Genomic DNA, 16,668 nt, shown 5'->3' with positions numbered 1-16,668 from the left:
ATTTGTGCATTCTTCGAGGAACAGAATAATCTCTCGACTGATTTGGATCCGCATAATCCTGGAGAATTGTGCTTCAAAGAGTGAAACGTGGCATAAAGCAAGTATTTCAAGAGTAATAGACATTGTTTTATGGCTACAAACGTAAAGAATGTGGCGACGGGAAAGTGATCCCAAAATCGACAAAATACGTTCGCAACACAACGAGAGATAATTTGGGAGCACTTTGAAGTGAAATTATACTTGGTGACATGTGTTTTGCCTTAATTTTTGGCTGGAATTTCGGGCTTTGGTCTTCCTGAGCTGATCAGTACTGTTAGACGGTCACTGTGTTAGCGAGTTTCTGTGAAGTCGGTTTCCGTTTTAGTTAACTCACAACAATTAATGCATCCAGTATGTGTACTGTTTGACACCAAAAGGGATTCAAAATTTAAACAATACTTGCTTTGAAAATAGTTTTTTACAAGCAGTGCTTTCGATAGAAAGATTTGCAAAGAATCTTTAAGATATTCAGCATAATAGGGAGAAATGTTTGGCTAAAAAAAGCTGGTGAGCTTTCGTGTTTCACCACCACTCTACTACCCTAGTTTTCTTTCCTTTACTTGTGTCATGTCAATGGAATTCAGTAATGAACTACGTGGATAAATAATAGTGGTTGTTTACCATTTACAAGCAGAAACCGTTTGATACTAGGTTTGCTCAAATGGTAAGCAAAAACTCCCGAATGGGAAATTTAGTTGGGATTGGCGTGTAAAATTCACAAAATTTGTTCAAGTTTACTGAGAGAGTCTGGAGGGAGGAAAAATCATGGGGGAATCCAAATGGTAAACAAGTTTTCCGTTTGGGAATTTTAGACTACCTTTCAAGAAATCCCGTTTTATCCAGAAATTTTTCCTTTGGGAAGACCAAAATAGGCTTACCATTTACATTCCAACCGAAATTTCCAGATTTTTTTTGTAAATGGTAAACAACCAGTAATTCACTACTTGCACAATCCCATAATGCAATACGGGGGGTGGGGTGTTATTTGCTTTTAAACACTGAAGCATGATACAGTCCCAAGAGTAAAAAACTAATATTGTTTTTAATGTAAAGAACCCCTCAAAAGGTATTGCATTACATATGGGATTGTGCAAGTAGTGAATAAGAATATTTTTCACACACTTGTATAATCATGATATTGTAGCCATATTCAAGTGTGATCTGTACGGGAGATGACTTTGTCATTATAATTATTGTCCAATAATCTCCTCAGTCTGTCACATAAGCTACTACAAACTACAGTCATGGAGGTAGTGCCTGTTTAGGAAAGGCTATCCACTGTATAAAGTTGAAGCCACAGATATGTACATTCAGTGCTGCAGTTTTGATGGTGAATAGTCTTAACCTTTGTTTTGATAGGTTCATTAATGCGAAGATGAATGCTTTTACACAGTGGAATTTACAGGTTTTACTCTTTGTAATCCCAGAATATTTGAGTCCTCAATCCTTGAAAGTGAAGGGTTTGCACAATCATACTTCCAGATCACAAATGTCTCGGCTTAGACATTCAGAGTGCAGTTATAATAACTTTTCCAAAGTAACACATTATTGGTTATCATGGAAACAAGAAGGTGATAACCTTGATGCGTTTAATTCTGGTTTCAAGCTGGTGACTTTTTAAGGTTTTAAATTTCCTTATTTGAAATTGATGTAGCTGACTTGTCTCTTCATCACAAAGCAGGGAGAGGATACCATATATTTTCTGAACTGCTGCTCAATTAAGCTTATTTCCATTTTTGGGCATAAAAAATTACCTAAAATCCCCTACTTTGTTTCAAGGAAGTATTAAAAGTTAGACGCATCGAGGTCATTAACTTGTAATGAAAACCCATTTACACAGTGCTTACAGTGTGCAATGTAAAAATAAGCAAAGAATTAAACTGAATTGATTGTTTTGGCCCCTGTTCACCTTGTTTTTTGTAGTACTTATTACCAGTTTTTTTTTCTCCATTTTTTAAAAGATGTATATAGTTTTATAAAGAGCGTTTTCGCTCATGTGACCAGCAGCCATATTGGATTACTGAAACAAAAGAAGGTATTTGAATGGAAACAGAGTTCAATTCCTCGAGGATTAGCTTGGTACACTAGCATGGTTGTCATTTCTTTACATGGCCGCTGTGAAACCCTGTGAAAACGCTCTATTATGTCATCTCTTTGTCATTATAATTGTACCGTGTACATGACGAATGTGCAAATAAATAAATAAAGATTGACTTAGCTAACCTTCAATGTATATGTGCAAAAGAACTACCTACATGTATTATAATAATGGATGTCCATGACCTAAAATTACTGAATGCATACAGGTAGGTTTGGGTTCACAACAATTTGTTGATTATCCAAGAACAAGTGCAAGTTGATTGTCCAAGAATATAAGTGTTCTTTGCAAAAAAAACAAAAACCACCTCCGTGAGACCAGTCCCCTTAGCAATAAAAGCCAACTTCAGTTGGTAAACTTTGCAATTAATGCATACTTTGGTGGACATGTTTTACCTGCCTTTTTCGGAGAATTTAGACACACTTAATTTTTGGTGGCCTTTTTTTATTGTCAAAAATGCTTCCAACAACCAATTAAATGACATAATTATGAAAAGGCAAATTATATTGCCTGATAAGTACCTTACAAAAAAAAATAATGTTCCACAGGAAAGCCCTGCATAGTGTGCAGTACCAAATCCGTGCCTACAAGGCTGCTCCTGGGTTAGTTCATCCCAACTCACTTATCTGCATGCTTCCAAGCATCAACTCAGATTTTCAGAAAGGAAAGCAGCAGGTTTTTTTGAAGAATTTTGCCGTGAGCTGGGTTACAAAACCAGTGAGTACCAAAACAGTGGTTTCATACCCAAGAATAGTGATCCGTCATTTCAAAAAATGTTCTTCTTCAATCTGAGAAGTGAAACTTGAACTATGCTTGACATGCAACAACGTGAGTTGCATTCTCTACAATGGAAACCCTCCTTCCTCTTCATTGTAAAGGTATGTTCTGTGTGATGACCTACAAGAAATACAGCATACATGATCAGCATCAGTACTGGGGACTTGATGACTGCAGTGCTAACCGACTAACACATTACATACACTCAATGCAAGGCAGGGAAAGACAACATGTACTAGTCTTGTAAATGCAATCTAAACTGTTTATGACAGGTGCTGAATGAGTAATTAAAAGAACAAAAAGACTTTGGCTTACAGATTAATCTAAATAATTGATAAATTCAGTGGAAAATAATCACTGTACAATAAATGCGATTCAGTTCCAATGGTAAGAAGCTCCGGACCAGAACATGGTGAAATATGATGACATGGTGCAGCTCTGTGAGATACAAACCCCTGACAAGTCCCAGTAAACTGAAATCTCACGAGTGTCCAACAAGCTTGTTGCTGTGGTGGTGCACACTAGCAACCAGCTTTTCTCTGGCCACTATGTGTGTTACATGAAGAGAAATTGGTCTTGCTACTTTGCAGATGACACTCACATAAAAAGGTGTAGTACAATTGAAGCTATCAATGAAAAAGCATACCTGGTGTTCTACAGTGTATGAAAGAGATTTTTCTGATGACCCGATGGTGGAAGTCTCTTGAAAAGGAATGTTCTTTCTCAATACGGAGTGACAGTGAGCAGCAGCCTGTGAGATGACAAAGCCACGAAACAATCCAAGTCCAACATGGAAGCGCCCCCATGAAGGAGCCATGGTGTGATATAAGAAATCCAGACCTGTGTAGAACAGCAAAAGATGGAGACATATCGATAAAAAGATGGAATCTTTGCGGGAAAAACAAGGGTGAACTTTCAATTTAAGTAATTTCACCTTGTCTGTTAAAAATGTAATGTAAATAAGCAATATTGTAATGTAAAATGGATTGTTAGTGATAGCGCAGTGCTATTAGGAACATATTGTTATGTTTTGTATTTTGCTCTTATGTATTGTGACTTGTGCAGGTATAAATAGACAAGTGTAAGTATAAGTAGTGTAGTTTTAGTACTCCAAGTAGTGTAAGTGCTCGTCCTGTGAATAAAATTGCAGAAAAAAAAAAGGGAACAGCAAAAGATTACCCAGGTCCTCAGTATACACCAATATGTGAATCAGAGAAAGAGCAAGCCAAACTGATTGAAACCATGGAACATACCATCCCACAACACTTGAGAACATGTGGCTGGGAAGGTGGCGACCATTATAGACTTTTGCCCAGGCAAGAAGAGGAAGGTTTCTGGCTGTCTAACATCCTTCTTATCAATGCGGAGAAGGCCCCTGCAGCCGGTAACAAAGTACCTACTCTCAATTCAGATATGTTTTTAAGAATGGCAAAACCCTCCAGAGAAAAATATCTGAAGTACAAGTTTCATCAACTCTATCCAAATATTCAACATTCAGAGGTCATTCTTGCACCATTCAACCAACCATGGCAGGCACTTGTGCCTAGTTGTTGTGAACCTGCAAGAGAACTTTTTAGTCCATCTGGATTCTCTGTATGATGACACTGGTGCAAAAATGGCATTTTCTTGAGTCAATAACTTCCTAACATGTTGTGCCTCCATCAATGGGATCAATTCTTGGACAGGTCTTGAAGAACTGGAAGTTTTAAGTTTTGTAATTCCATCATCTGACATTGCGCAGCAGCTCAACAGTGATGAATGTGGGGTTTTTGTAGCCACATACGCAGAGCACATTGCCCTAGGATTGCCACTTGATTTTACTCAAGATCAAAAGGTTACTTTTCATTACTCTCTCATATTTGACATTATGTGGAATTCATTGTCTCTGTACAAGTGAAAAATTCTGAAAAGCATAAAAATAAAATACCTCTAGGTACAAAGCCAAATGAAAAACCTGCATCCAAGCTGAAACTGCCATGAAAACAATAATTGGTTTTGGGTAAGCCCTAAATGGCAACTTGTTAGACTATCAAGCAGCCTGTGAGCAGAGCCTCCTTTTGTCTTTTTTCCTTACTGAGGTGGATGCTTCAACAGACTACACAACAGTCAGGGAAAGACCCAAACGTTATCCTGTTGGACAAGCACACTTCAACTTGCAAGATAGAAAGTGGGTCAGAAAATACTTCAAATGAAACCCTGTTGGACATTATGGACAACCAAGCATCCACTGATTTTATAACCATAAGCCCCTGACAACCCAAACCAAGCTACAACTTACAACCCAAAAATTCTTTCAGATAAAGCTTCAAGAAAAACTATGCTGGGCAACCAAGATTGACAAGGTATTACACAACTAATGGGGCAGGGAAATCTGAAACTAATTTTAAAATCTTCACAGACAATCATGGCTTAATTATTGACAACACAACTTCTGTGTCAGGAAAAGCTCCAAACAATACCTCTTCAGACACTCAAGCTTCCAATGCAAGTTGAAATTCTACAGTATTAATTACCAGTAATAAGGGAAATATTACTAGACAGAGTGAAAAGAAGAATCCATCAACTCTTTTTAACTCCTAGTCGACTAGCATAAATGAAGATCATTGTTACTCTTGCACTGTGCCACCCAAAAGAAAAAAACCCAACACTTAGATATCTACCTACATGCAAAGGCTGCTACCATCTTGCCAACAGAATATGAGTGTAAATGAATTGAATTTGAAGATCTTTCAGTATTAGAAGGTACCTTAAGAGTGCAGTTCTGTATCAAGAATGTGACATGAGTTGTAAGGATGATGTAGACAACTGGATGTCCAAACTTGCTACATCATCTAACATAAAATACAACATGTAAAGTGGTGGTCGCTCAAGAACTGGAAAGTGGGTTTCATTTACAAGATGGTACATGTATATAATTATGCCAGTGTAAACGAAAAAAGCTGACCAAAAAAAAAAAAAAAAGCAAGAGGCTCCTAAAAAAAAAAGTACAAGACAAAAAACAGTTACAAAGGCAGGCTCATCCAATGAACACTGTGCCTGAACAACTTGTTGATGTTGAATATGACAGGGAGTGAATCTTGAATGAGACAGGGAAAGTCAGCAGCATAGCACTTACATGTAGTCCAAATTAACCCTTCGACACCTACGCTGACCGAAACGCCCAGACTTACATGTGGTATTTTATTGTTTAACACCAGCGTATTTTATTCTGTCTAACCCCAGACGATTTTGCTCATCAATGGGGAAACCCCAGGAGTCAATGTGTTAATAAAAATTCTCTCAACACAACAAGTTCAGTGCACACACAAAAAACAATATAATTATTTCAGTCTGTAACATTTAGCAGACACTTTGAGATTCTGTTGTTAAACCCGCACAATTATAGCGTACAAATGTTGGCTTGCGAGGAAACTAAAACGACTCCAATTAGGTGGTGTAGCCCGCACTGAATCTCCAGGACGATAAATGTTTGCTTGCATGAGCAAAATAACTCTCCTCTATCAACAGCTGAAAAAGATAACGAAAGAAATGAGATTGCAATCGTTTTCGTTTTAGGATATTACAGAGCCAGATTTTCGATAAATCCAAACAAATTCAAAATGTCCACATTCAGTACCTGCCAAAAATGAAAGACCAATTTCGTTCAGTTGGTGTCTCAAGGCTGGGGAAAACAAAGCAAATTTTTCTCAAAAGCATTACATCGTGGACACAAATCACAGCAAACAGAAAGGCAACAAGATGGCCACCACTTCTATCCATGTACGAGTACCCAAGCCTCCGCAAAGTCTTGAGAATCACATGACAATTCAGACTCGTATACCGACAAATACTGTGGATGACAACTTAGTGTGATCAGAGCCCACACAGTAACCCTGTGTATCTCACGTGCACACATCACCCTGCTGGTGCTCTGCCGCTACAAATGTAGGTGTGTGGATTACATCTGGGCAATCACAGCATGTCATAAGGCAATGCCTTGAAAAAGTACAAAATATGTTACCTCCACATGCCTTTGGTGGCAGAGGACCAAAAACAGGTCCAGATATTTTTATGACTGATGATGACTCTGGACAAAGGGGAGCTCTTTTGGACACCTGGAAAGAAGTAATAATACTGCTCTGTACTTTCCACTTCCTGCAAGCTGTCTGGCGTTGGATATATAACTCCAGCAACAACATAAATAGAGATGATCATCAACACTTAATGAGACATTTTCAAAAACTTGTAAGAACTCCTCCAAGCAGCAGCAGAATCTGTATTACAATGTAACTGATATGGTTTCTGCAAAATATCCCAATTGTTACCAAAAGTATGAAAAAAGATCTTTAAAAGGGCAGCAAGAGTGGGCTCTTTGCCACTGCAAAAATCTAATCACTAGAGGAAATATCTCTGACAACTACATGTACACTGAATCCATGATTAACATATTTAAGAGTGTGGTTTTACAACGAAAGAGGGCCTACAATTTCATTGAACTCTTCAACTTTATCACAAAAGACCTTCAAATGTATTTTCAAACAAAATTGCTTGCCCTTGCATTTGGAAAATCTTTATCTGGCTCCCTAGTGTTTTGGTGCAACAGCTTCTACAGTCCAGCTTCTCATTATCAAACAAACTACTTCTGACTGTTGTAAATTCTCCTCTTCATTTTTTTTCCAAATCCTTGTTGTAAAGTCGAGGAAATGAAGAGCTTCACCAAGTTGATCGCTGTATGAAGAGAAGACCACTACAAGTAACCAATTTTGTTTGAAGCAGAACTGCTTAAGAAGTAAGCTATGATCGAGGTAGATTGCAGAAGTGGAATATGTAGCTGCCCTATGGGAAGCAATGGCAATCCCTGAGCTCATCAAGCTGCAGTGGCACTAAATAAAATAATGGTATTGCCTGTATCAACTTTACTCCTCAGAGACCAGAAGAAAGATTCAGCCTTGCAAACTTGTCATTGAAAATCACAAAGAACTTTAATTATAAAAATTTATTTATCTCTGTCAAAAGCTTCCTGATAAAATGGAAATGGCCAGTGGTGACCAGTGTGCCCCTATAGATGTCAATTCTCTTTGTGTAAAACGCCAGACGAGACACAATGTAGCATCCACTCACCTGAAAAGGACTCCAAGCTTGATGATGAGTTTGAATTAGTCTAGAAAACATAATTATTAATAAGACTTCACTGACTTGGTAAGCGATAACATTGAACTGAAGCTTAGAACAACTGATAAGAAATATTTGGAAATTTACAGAAACATCATTTCAAAATCAAGAGGACAAGCATCAGTCGCAGCCCTTGTGTCAGTTTTGTTAACTTTGGAAAAGGTTGCAATAATCGTACACTGCCCATTCTACAGAACAGCAGGGCCAAAATTAAAGTACATGTACAACCAACTTCAATATCAAGACACAAGTCAAAGATAAAATCATCATCAGTACAAACAGCCATCTTTGAAACCAAGATAGGGTGGACAAGAGAATAATGAAAAACAACAACTGAAATTACAGTGCCTGCATAATCTGGCCCAAAATGTACATGTAAAGTTAAGTCTTCCAAATGCTGGACATACTCATTAGTAATTTTATCGAAAAGCACATGCACATTGTATTTTTTAAACATAAAAGAAACAGTAGTTACTGTAGATAGGTTAAATTTAAAATGCCTGTGAGGCAAAAGTTGTTTCTGCACTTTTTGAAAGTTAAATGATTTAAATTCGGAATACTAAAGTTTGCGTTGTCTAGGATAAAAAAAAAATTTATTGGAGCTTCAATGAGTGCTGGAAGTTGGGCAAAATTTCCAGGAAAAATGGAAATATCTGAAGTGTGCGGCCAAAATATCATGTAACAAAAAAATGTAATGTAGCTTTGGGTGCAAACAATGAGTGAAGGAAACCTCTGCACACAAAATAGTGTCAGAAGCTTTTGTTATTCAATAAAAGTTGACGCAGTCCCCTGGATTTACATGTATTTTTAGAAAGTCAAGTCAAGTCAAGTCAATTTCTATTAATTTTAACTCACACACAATAAATAATGTACATACAATGTAAAAGTTTTGATAATTTATACAGTAGTGTTACAACAAAATTGTGTATATAATACATATTGTAGAATAGAGAAGAATCAATACAATTTCTATGAAACAATAAAAAGGGAAAACGTTTTAGGGAGAAGAAAGAACAAATATACTTGAGGTACTATTGTTGTGTGTGTAGAGTTTGGGACAACTAAATAGTTGGTAAACTAATCAAGTCTACAGGTGCCCTAAATTAATATTCTAATATGTATGAACATCAGGAATATAAATGACAATAACAAATTTAATTTAATTTGAACCCACTGTCACCTGAACCGCCCTGGACCATCCCCATTGACAAGTAAGATCGACTGGTGTTAGACAGTCTGACAGTAAAATATGTTAAGTCCCACACCTTGGAGTCAATGCGTTAAAAAGTATTACTTCTTACTTTAAATTTAAGAACAAAAATGTGCAACTTTGAGTGCTTGTAAAAACACCATTTTTTTATCCTAGAACAGAGAATACAAACAAATTTTCAATTCATAGGCATTTTGTTAAAAGAAGAATACAAATCATGCACGAAAAAAACCCTAACAAGAATTCCAGACCTTAAAACTAAATATTACAATTTAATAGTTCTTGTTTATGATAAGTACTACAATGTACGTAATAATGATTTATTTGCCAAACTTCTTGTCCGAAAATGTCAGTTTTATTTATTAACCAGCTCCATCAATATAAATAAAGAAAAGTACACTATCCCACAATTGGCAAAAACTAATCTAGAGAGAAAGTGAACTATGTAATTATCTATGGTTTGTACAAGGAAAGGAAATGTTAAACAAATATAGACATTTTATAATACTAACAACAATGTTGGTTATACAAAGAATCCATGCAAAGCATTCTAGAGTTAATAATTTATTATTATAGCATTTTCAGTTACACTGTACAATAATTAACTTACTTTGTATTGATGAATAAAAGGTGGGAAATTAATTTTTGTATCAGAGATCAATAAGTCTCTTCATATTAAAGCTCCAAATATTGGGATAATTATAAGAACGACTAAAATAGAAAGTAGTATCCTTGAATTACAATTAAGCTAAGAAAGAAAGCTATCAAAAGATTTCTTCATAGCTAATGATTTTATTTATTCTCATAACGCAGCACTGTACGTTTAATCAACCCATGATACTGTTAGGAGAAATTAGATGCTGAACCTTTCGAAGGAGATTTGTACGTAGGGCCTACAGCTTGCTTCAATCAGAAAACTAAACACTCTGCTCATAAGAAAACGTTCAAATTTACAACATTAATAAATGAAGTTAGTCTCTTTCCATATTACTGATTAGAAAAATTAATTCCTCACCTTCAAAGTGGTCCCAAAATGATCTCTCGTTGTGTTGTGAACATATTTTGGCATCACTTTCCCGTCGCCACATTCTTTACGTTTGTACCCATAAAACAATGTCTATTGCCCTTGAAACACTTGCTTTATGCCAGGTTGCACACTTTAAAGCACAATTGTCCAGAATAATGCCAATCCAAATCAGCAGAGATATATTCTTTCCCTGAAGAATGCACAAATAGCGACCCCGCCGCCATTTTTGTCAGTTACTAATATCACTAGGGCCCAGGTCATGTCCGTGACAAAAGCAGACGGTTACTAAGCTCCGTCTTAAAAGTGGTCACAAAACGTGTTTTTTCTGACTGCTTCCCTCCAAAACAAAACTTTATCTCTATTATTAGCATATTTTTTGTCGTTTTATGCCAATCAATTTCGTTAGTTCCCAGTCCGTACAGCTGTATTTTTGAATTTATAATTATTTGTAACTGAATAGTAATCACTTCTGATGATGTACGTTGTACCATACGAAACGTTACATTTATAAAAGTTATGTAGCTGAAGCTGAAAATGTTCGTAACCACTGTTTGTGTTTTATTCGTAATGATCAACTATCTTCACAAGTTCATCAGCAATCTTAGTAAGAAGAGTGCGCCACTACGCCAGTTGCGTCGGAATGACATATACACTGGACTTGGGAGGACCCTCAGCAACAAGCATTTGTAGTTCTGAAATCTGACATCTCTTAAGCACCAGTCCTTAAGATCTTCAACCCCTTAAGGCCTGTTACGCTGGCTGTCGATTCCTCTAAGAGTGGCCTTGGTGCTGTATACCTTCAGTATGGGAACCCTGTGGCCTATGCCTTGCGCGCTCTCACAGAAGACGAATCTCGATACGCGCAGGTCGAGAAAGAACTGCTCGCTGCGACATAAACATGCAAGAAATTTCACGATTTCATTTATGGTCGAGAAGCCATCATTGAAACTGACCACAAGCCTATTACGGCAATTGTAAACAAGCTTCTTCAAACTGCACCTGCCTGTCTGCAACGTATGCTGTTACAGCTTCAGAGGTACAATTTGAAGTTCATTTACAAAAGAGGAACGGAGCTACATGTAGCGCATGCTTTGTCAAGAGCCTGCATTACTGAAGAACCTGGTGTAGAGGATGACGATCAGCTTGATGTGTTATCTTTCTCGTCGATCTCTCCCTTACGCATGGCCGAGCTCTAGAGTCACACTCTTGCAGATTCCATTATGCAAAAAGTGGCTCATTTCATTGCAAATGGCTGGCCGTCAAAGCTCAAGAGTGTAACCCCAGATGTTAAAGTTTACTTCCCTATAAGGGATGAGCTGATTGTTGACAATTGAGTGCTTCTGAAAGGCCTCAGAGTTGTGGTTCCAAATTCCTTGCCCAAAGAATACATCCAGCATCTCCACAAAGGGCATCCAGGGACAGATGCTACCAAGAGAAGAGCAAAGGATATGTTGTATTGGCCCTCCATGAAGCTGTAAATTGATTGTACGATAGCCTCGTGTAATTATTGCAAAACTACACCAGCAGAAAGAGCCCCTTCTGGTCCACTCTGTTCCGGTGCTTTCGTGGTCCCTTGTCAGTGCTGATATATTTGATTGGCAATCAACGCAATACTTAATTCTGGTTGACTCATATTCCGGCTGGTTCGAGATGAATTCTCTCCACGATTTGTATGCCAAAACTGTTATTCAGAAGATCAAGCGCACTTTTCTGTTCATTGAATTCCATGCAGCTTGCTGACCGACAAAAGGCCACAATTTTTCAGTAGAGAGTTTAGAAGCTTTGCCGAAGAATGGAATTTGCATCATGTCACCAGTAGCCCTCACTTCCCACAGTCGAATGGCCTGGTTGAGAATGCAGTGAAGCAAGCCAAGAAGCTGCTCGACAAATGCAAGAAGGATGGTTCAGATACTCTACTTTGCCTTCTTAATCTCAGGAATGTTCCACGAGATCAAGTTCTTGGTTTCCCTGTGCAGCGTTTGATATCCCACTGCACCAGGTCCTTCTCCCAGTTGCTAAGAAGCTCCTTGCTCCCAGGGCCCTCAACAACAAACATGTTCTCTCGCTCCTCAAATCCAAGCGTATGCAGCAAAAGTCCTCTTGCGATCGTGGCGCCAAACCTCTTCCACCTCTCAATCCTCAGCAGGTTGTGAGACTTCACACCAGAAAAGGCTATGAGAAAGTTGTTATTGTGAAACAACCCACCGCAGACCGGCGTTCCTACATTGTGAATGTTGGAGGGAGAGAGAGAGAGAGAGAGAGAGAGAGAGAGAGAGAGAGAGAGAGAGAGAGAGAGAGAGAGAGAGAGAGAGAGAGAGAGAGAGAGAGAAAGAGAGAGGGACAGAGAGTACCGCAGAAACCGCAGACATCTTCAGGCTGTTCCAGAACATGCTCCTCCTCCTCCTGGAGCAACCAATCAGAATGTTCCCGCTTTTCCGGCAGCAGCCAACCAGAGCGCTTCTCCTTTCTCCTCTGTTGAGTCTCCACCCGTGACACCTGTCAAGTATCCAGTCCTTCGGCATTCTCCTGTAAGGACCCCTGTCAGACCCGAGACTCCAGTCAAATCTCCATCATAAACGTCTACGGCAAATGTTTCTGCTTCCAGTTGCCTCTCGCGTCCCAATGCTCAAGGACCACTTGTTTTCACTAGGTCTGGACGGATCTCAAGACCAAATACCAGATATCAAGATTTTGTTACTTGATTGGAGAAACTCGTTTAAGTTCTATTCTTGGACTGGATTAGATATTAACTATTGGGATTGATGAAGTACGAATTATTTTTGGTGTAATCAGTTTCATTCGTTTTCTTTCAGCGTGTGCTTATCTATTAACTTTGCTCGGTTTCTTTAGTCTCATTACAGTCTGCAAGTCCCTGTTCCACTTTAGATTTAATAAATTAATATGTTCTCTCAAGTGTTCTCTCTTCCTCTCAATCGACACTTACAATATCGGCTGAAGTGACTGTCCAGCCCACTTTGTCAGCCATGCACAAGATCAAACAACATCTGAAACCGCGCGACGTCAAGCCATCTATTTTCAACCAACAATCCCTTGTTTATCAATTTAAATGTGACCTGTGTGATGCAAGTTATGTTGGTTACACGCGGCGGTATTTGCATCAACGCATAGACGAGCACAAGAATGCGTCTTCCTCCATTGGAAAACATTTGCGTGTGAAATATTCTCATGTGCCCAATGATCTTACCAAGAAATATACCATCTTAAGAAAGTGCAAGAAGTTTGACTGTCTCATTTATGATTTTTTTTTATTAATGAACTGAGACCAAGTCTCAATGTACAGTCAGACTCAATTCGTGCGAAAGTTTTAAAATCATTTTTAATTATGTTATTCTTGCATGTTTTTTAACACCCCTCTTTTACATTTTCACACTTTACATACTTTTACTTCTTTGTTTTATATCATGTATTTATACTTATGCGAAAAGTTTTATCTTCACTTTTGGCTTGATAATGACAGGAGTTCGGTCGAACCGTCGCGCGCTGTTGCCGTTGGTTTTTACTTCAAATTGCTTTCAAAAACCTTTACTTGTAAGCACCTATTATTTCCTACAAAAAAAGGGAAAATCCTCTGCTTGTTAGAGCAAAACTATAAACGCTTCTATACCTGTTTTCACACAGGAAGGGGAATCAGTGATGCCTGTCACTCCTTTTGCTTTACTCATCTTAAAAACGTATATTTCACGCAACCTCGTTCCCAGGGTCTCTCTTTATCTTTGTCTTCTCAACGACAATGGAGACCCCGTGTACGAGCTTGATATTTCGCGTACTTGTACTTGTATTTATTTAACTCTAAAAGTTCCGTACTCTTAACCTCAACTATCCCAAAAAGGTAACAAAAATATTAATGCTTATTACCCTGATGAACTGAGCAGATCTTGAAAAGCCCCTTGGTGTTGAAGTTGGAGCAGCTGTAAATGGGAACAAAGGCTTTCCACTTGGCCAGTTCATAATTGCTCTTTGGCGTTTGCAAAGAGATTCCAATTCGCGGATTTGACTTGTTGCTGCAGTCCTGTACAACACAGCGACAAGCTGGCGTATTTGCCTCTTTTTTTTTTTACAAACGATGAGCATGCACAACGGGACATTTGTCCACGTGTGGAGCTGTCACTTCGCCTCAGAGCACTTTGATGATGTCACGGACTCCGGATCCCTGGGATAATAATGGGACAAGTAATGGCGGTCGCTCGTTCACGAAAAGCATGCATCGAAAAAGCACACTTCCATTTGGAATTTCCAACTCAAATTTGGCAGTCGTAATTATTGGCCTATCAAAGGTCACGAAAAGCAAGAAACAAGAAAAAGTCAAAATTTCGTCTCGGTAGCATTTTAATTATACAAATTTCTCAAGAGTAGAATTTACTGAGAATGTACTTAAAATTCCCGGAATTCTTAACACCAACTTTTTCTAATACCTGAAAGTCGTAAATTCGCCTTTAAAGATACACCCATGTGCCAGAGATATGGAGAGCATTAAATGAGCGGGAATTAATCAAATAGTGTCCCAGAGCTTGATAGAATGTGTGTTAGGTATTGCGATGATTATTGTTTAGGGCCTCTTCATATGAGCCCGGCTGTCTTGGTTTCCGAGATGTTGCTTAGCCTCCAAAACCTTTGTAAAAGCTTCGATGTGTTCGTATGAGAAGGCGGGCTGAAAATTTTGCTCATGCCATATGAACACTTCATCCCGGTTACCGGGAGGAAAATAATACAATACATTTTCGTTATAAAAAGGACATTACCGAGTTTTCACTTCTCTTTTCTTCGATAATGAAGCTTAGATTAGTTTCATTTGATAGTTAACTTAAAGTCAAATTTAATTTGAGGTTGCTTAAACCATAGTTATTAGAGGGGACTGGTTTGGAAGCTCGGTAAACATGAAAGGAGCAAACAAAGATGCCAAGGTCCACTGCCGTGCACAACCTTTTGTTTTAGGCTCATACACTATGCATGAATTATGTAACCAACACGTTTGTATTGGTTGCGTGCACCGGTGGCTCAGTTGGTTGAGCAACGGGCTGTTACGCAGGAGGTCGTGAGTTCAACTCCGGCCGGACCAACACTCAGGGTCTTTAAATAACTGAGGAGAAAGTGCTGCGTTTGTAATTACATCTGCAAATGGTTAGACTCTCTAGTCTTCTCGGATAAGGACGAAAAGCCGGAGGTCCCGTCTCACAACCCTTCAATGTCCATAATCCCGTGGGACGTAAAAGAACCCGCACACTTGTCGTAAAGAGTAGGGCATGTAGTTCCCGGTGTTGTGGTCTGTCTTCTGTGGTGTATCATGGTTGGGAGGGTAAATGCTCGGAGATATCAGCTACACCAAGCTACTCTAAAAATCCGAAGGTAAATAAACATATATGATATGATATGGTAAGTTCCTCAGTGCGGAGTAAACAACTATTGTGTTTTGTGCACGGTCAAGGCCAAAAAAGAGAACAAAAACCTATAACCAAGAAATCTGTCGGGTTTCATAACCATTCCCCTCAATTAACTGCTTAAACAAAGAAAATCGAGAAATTTTCGCTACGCCTCGCGGCTTGTTCGTTACATTTCACATCTGAATGGTCGCGTCCCAAATTTTTCATCTCGGAAAACGGGCTTAAAGTCGCCAGCCATATGAACAGAAACCAATTTCATCTTGGTAACCGATCCATCTCGGTCAACCGGGATCATGTGAAGAGCCCCATAATTGTATGATAACATTGTCAAATCACTGTGGATATGTAAGTATCAGTCCACTGGGCAATTTGACAATGGCTCGACCAAAGTTATTATCAACAAAAGGAGTAAAGAAGATGCCACATTGTACTTTGCCTGGTGCATGTATTCGTCACATTCTTAATTTTCCCAAACAAAAAAGTCAAAAGTAAAGTCATCCTAAGTAGAGTCACAGATTACCAAGTATGTTGCTATGTTTTTATCTCTGTTCAATTTAAGGAAACCTTGCATTCAGAAAGGGAGTAACTGTAATTGTTGCAAGACGTCATGATCGAGCTGACTATACAGTAGATGGAAACCTCAGGACTGGGATCAATGTGTTGTCGTGGCAACTTAACTTGGGAAAGATGGTATCAGTGAATGAAGTGATCGTCTACTGCGATGATTGTTATTTCGTGGTCATAGTGGGTAAGGTGGCTAAATACATAGATATTTACCTTTTCTGTTCTCAGCTGACAAGGAAAAGAAGGAAATACATTTGCACTGTGACCATTTCTTTCATGAAAGATTCAACCATGGTGATTTTTATTACATAAAGTAATTTTCTTGGTAGAAATTTTTAAACCATTCTCCTTTTTTTTATTCTTATCCCTTGTTTCTAAAGAATGCATGTGCACCCATGCAGTA

At 38.5% G+C, this 16,668-nt stretch overlaps 1 protein-coding gene across 3 annotated transcripts; it reads right to left on the bottom strand.

Annotated features, from left to right (window-relative positions):
* Positions 1-2,564: 2,564 nt before the first annotated feature.
* On the bottom strand, positions 2,565-10,549 carry LOC138023761 (uncharacterized). Of its 3 annotated transcripts, XR_011126784.1 has the most exons (7): positions 10,291-10,549; positions 8,015-8,054; positions 6,915-7,008; positions 6,531-6,575; positions 6,305-6,421; positions 3,561-3,754; positions 2,565-3,034 (listed from the first exon to the last, which is right to left on the bottom strand). XR_011126784.1 is itself a non-coding variant. In XM_068870827.1 (5 exons), the coding sequence occupies exons 1-5, from the start codon at positions 10,342-10,344 to the stop codon at positions 2,904-2,906; spliced, it is 513 nt and encodes a 170-aa protein (XP_068726928.1). In that variant the 5' UTR covers positions 10,345-10,549; the 3' UTR covers positions 2,565-2,903. The 3 variants fall into 3 exon arrangements, 2 of the variants coding, with proteins under 2 accessions (XP_068726928.1, XP_068726929.1); XM_068870827.1 differs by lacking the exons at positions 6,305-6,421; positions 6,531-6,575; XM_068870828.1 differs by lacking the exons at positions 6,305-6,421; positions 6,531-6,575; positions 6,915-7,008 and having other exon boundaries at positions 10,291-10,535.
* Between the last annotated feature and the right edge of the window lie 6,119 nt (positions 10,550-16,668).

This window comes from Montipora capricornis, chromosome 11 (genome assembly GCF_036669925.1).
Source record: "Montipora capricornis isolate CH-2021 chromosome 11, ASM3666992v2, whole genome shotgun sequence".
NCBI lineage: Eukaryota > Metazoa > Cnidaria > Anthozoa > Scleractinia > Acroporidae > Montipora > Montipora capricornis.
This window is presented reverse-complemented; position numbering and strand designations above follow the sequence as displayed.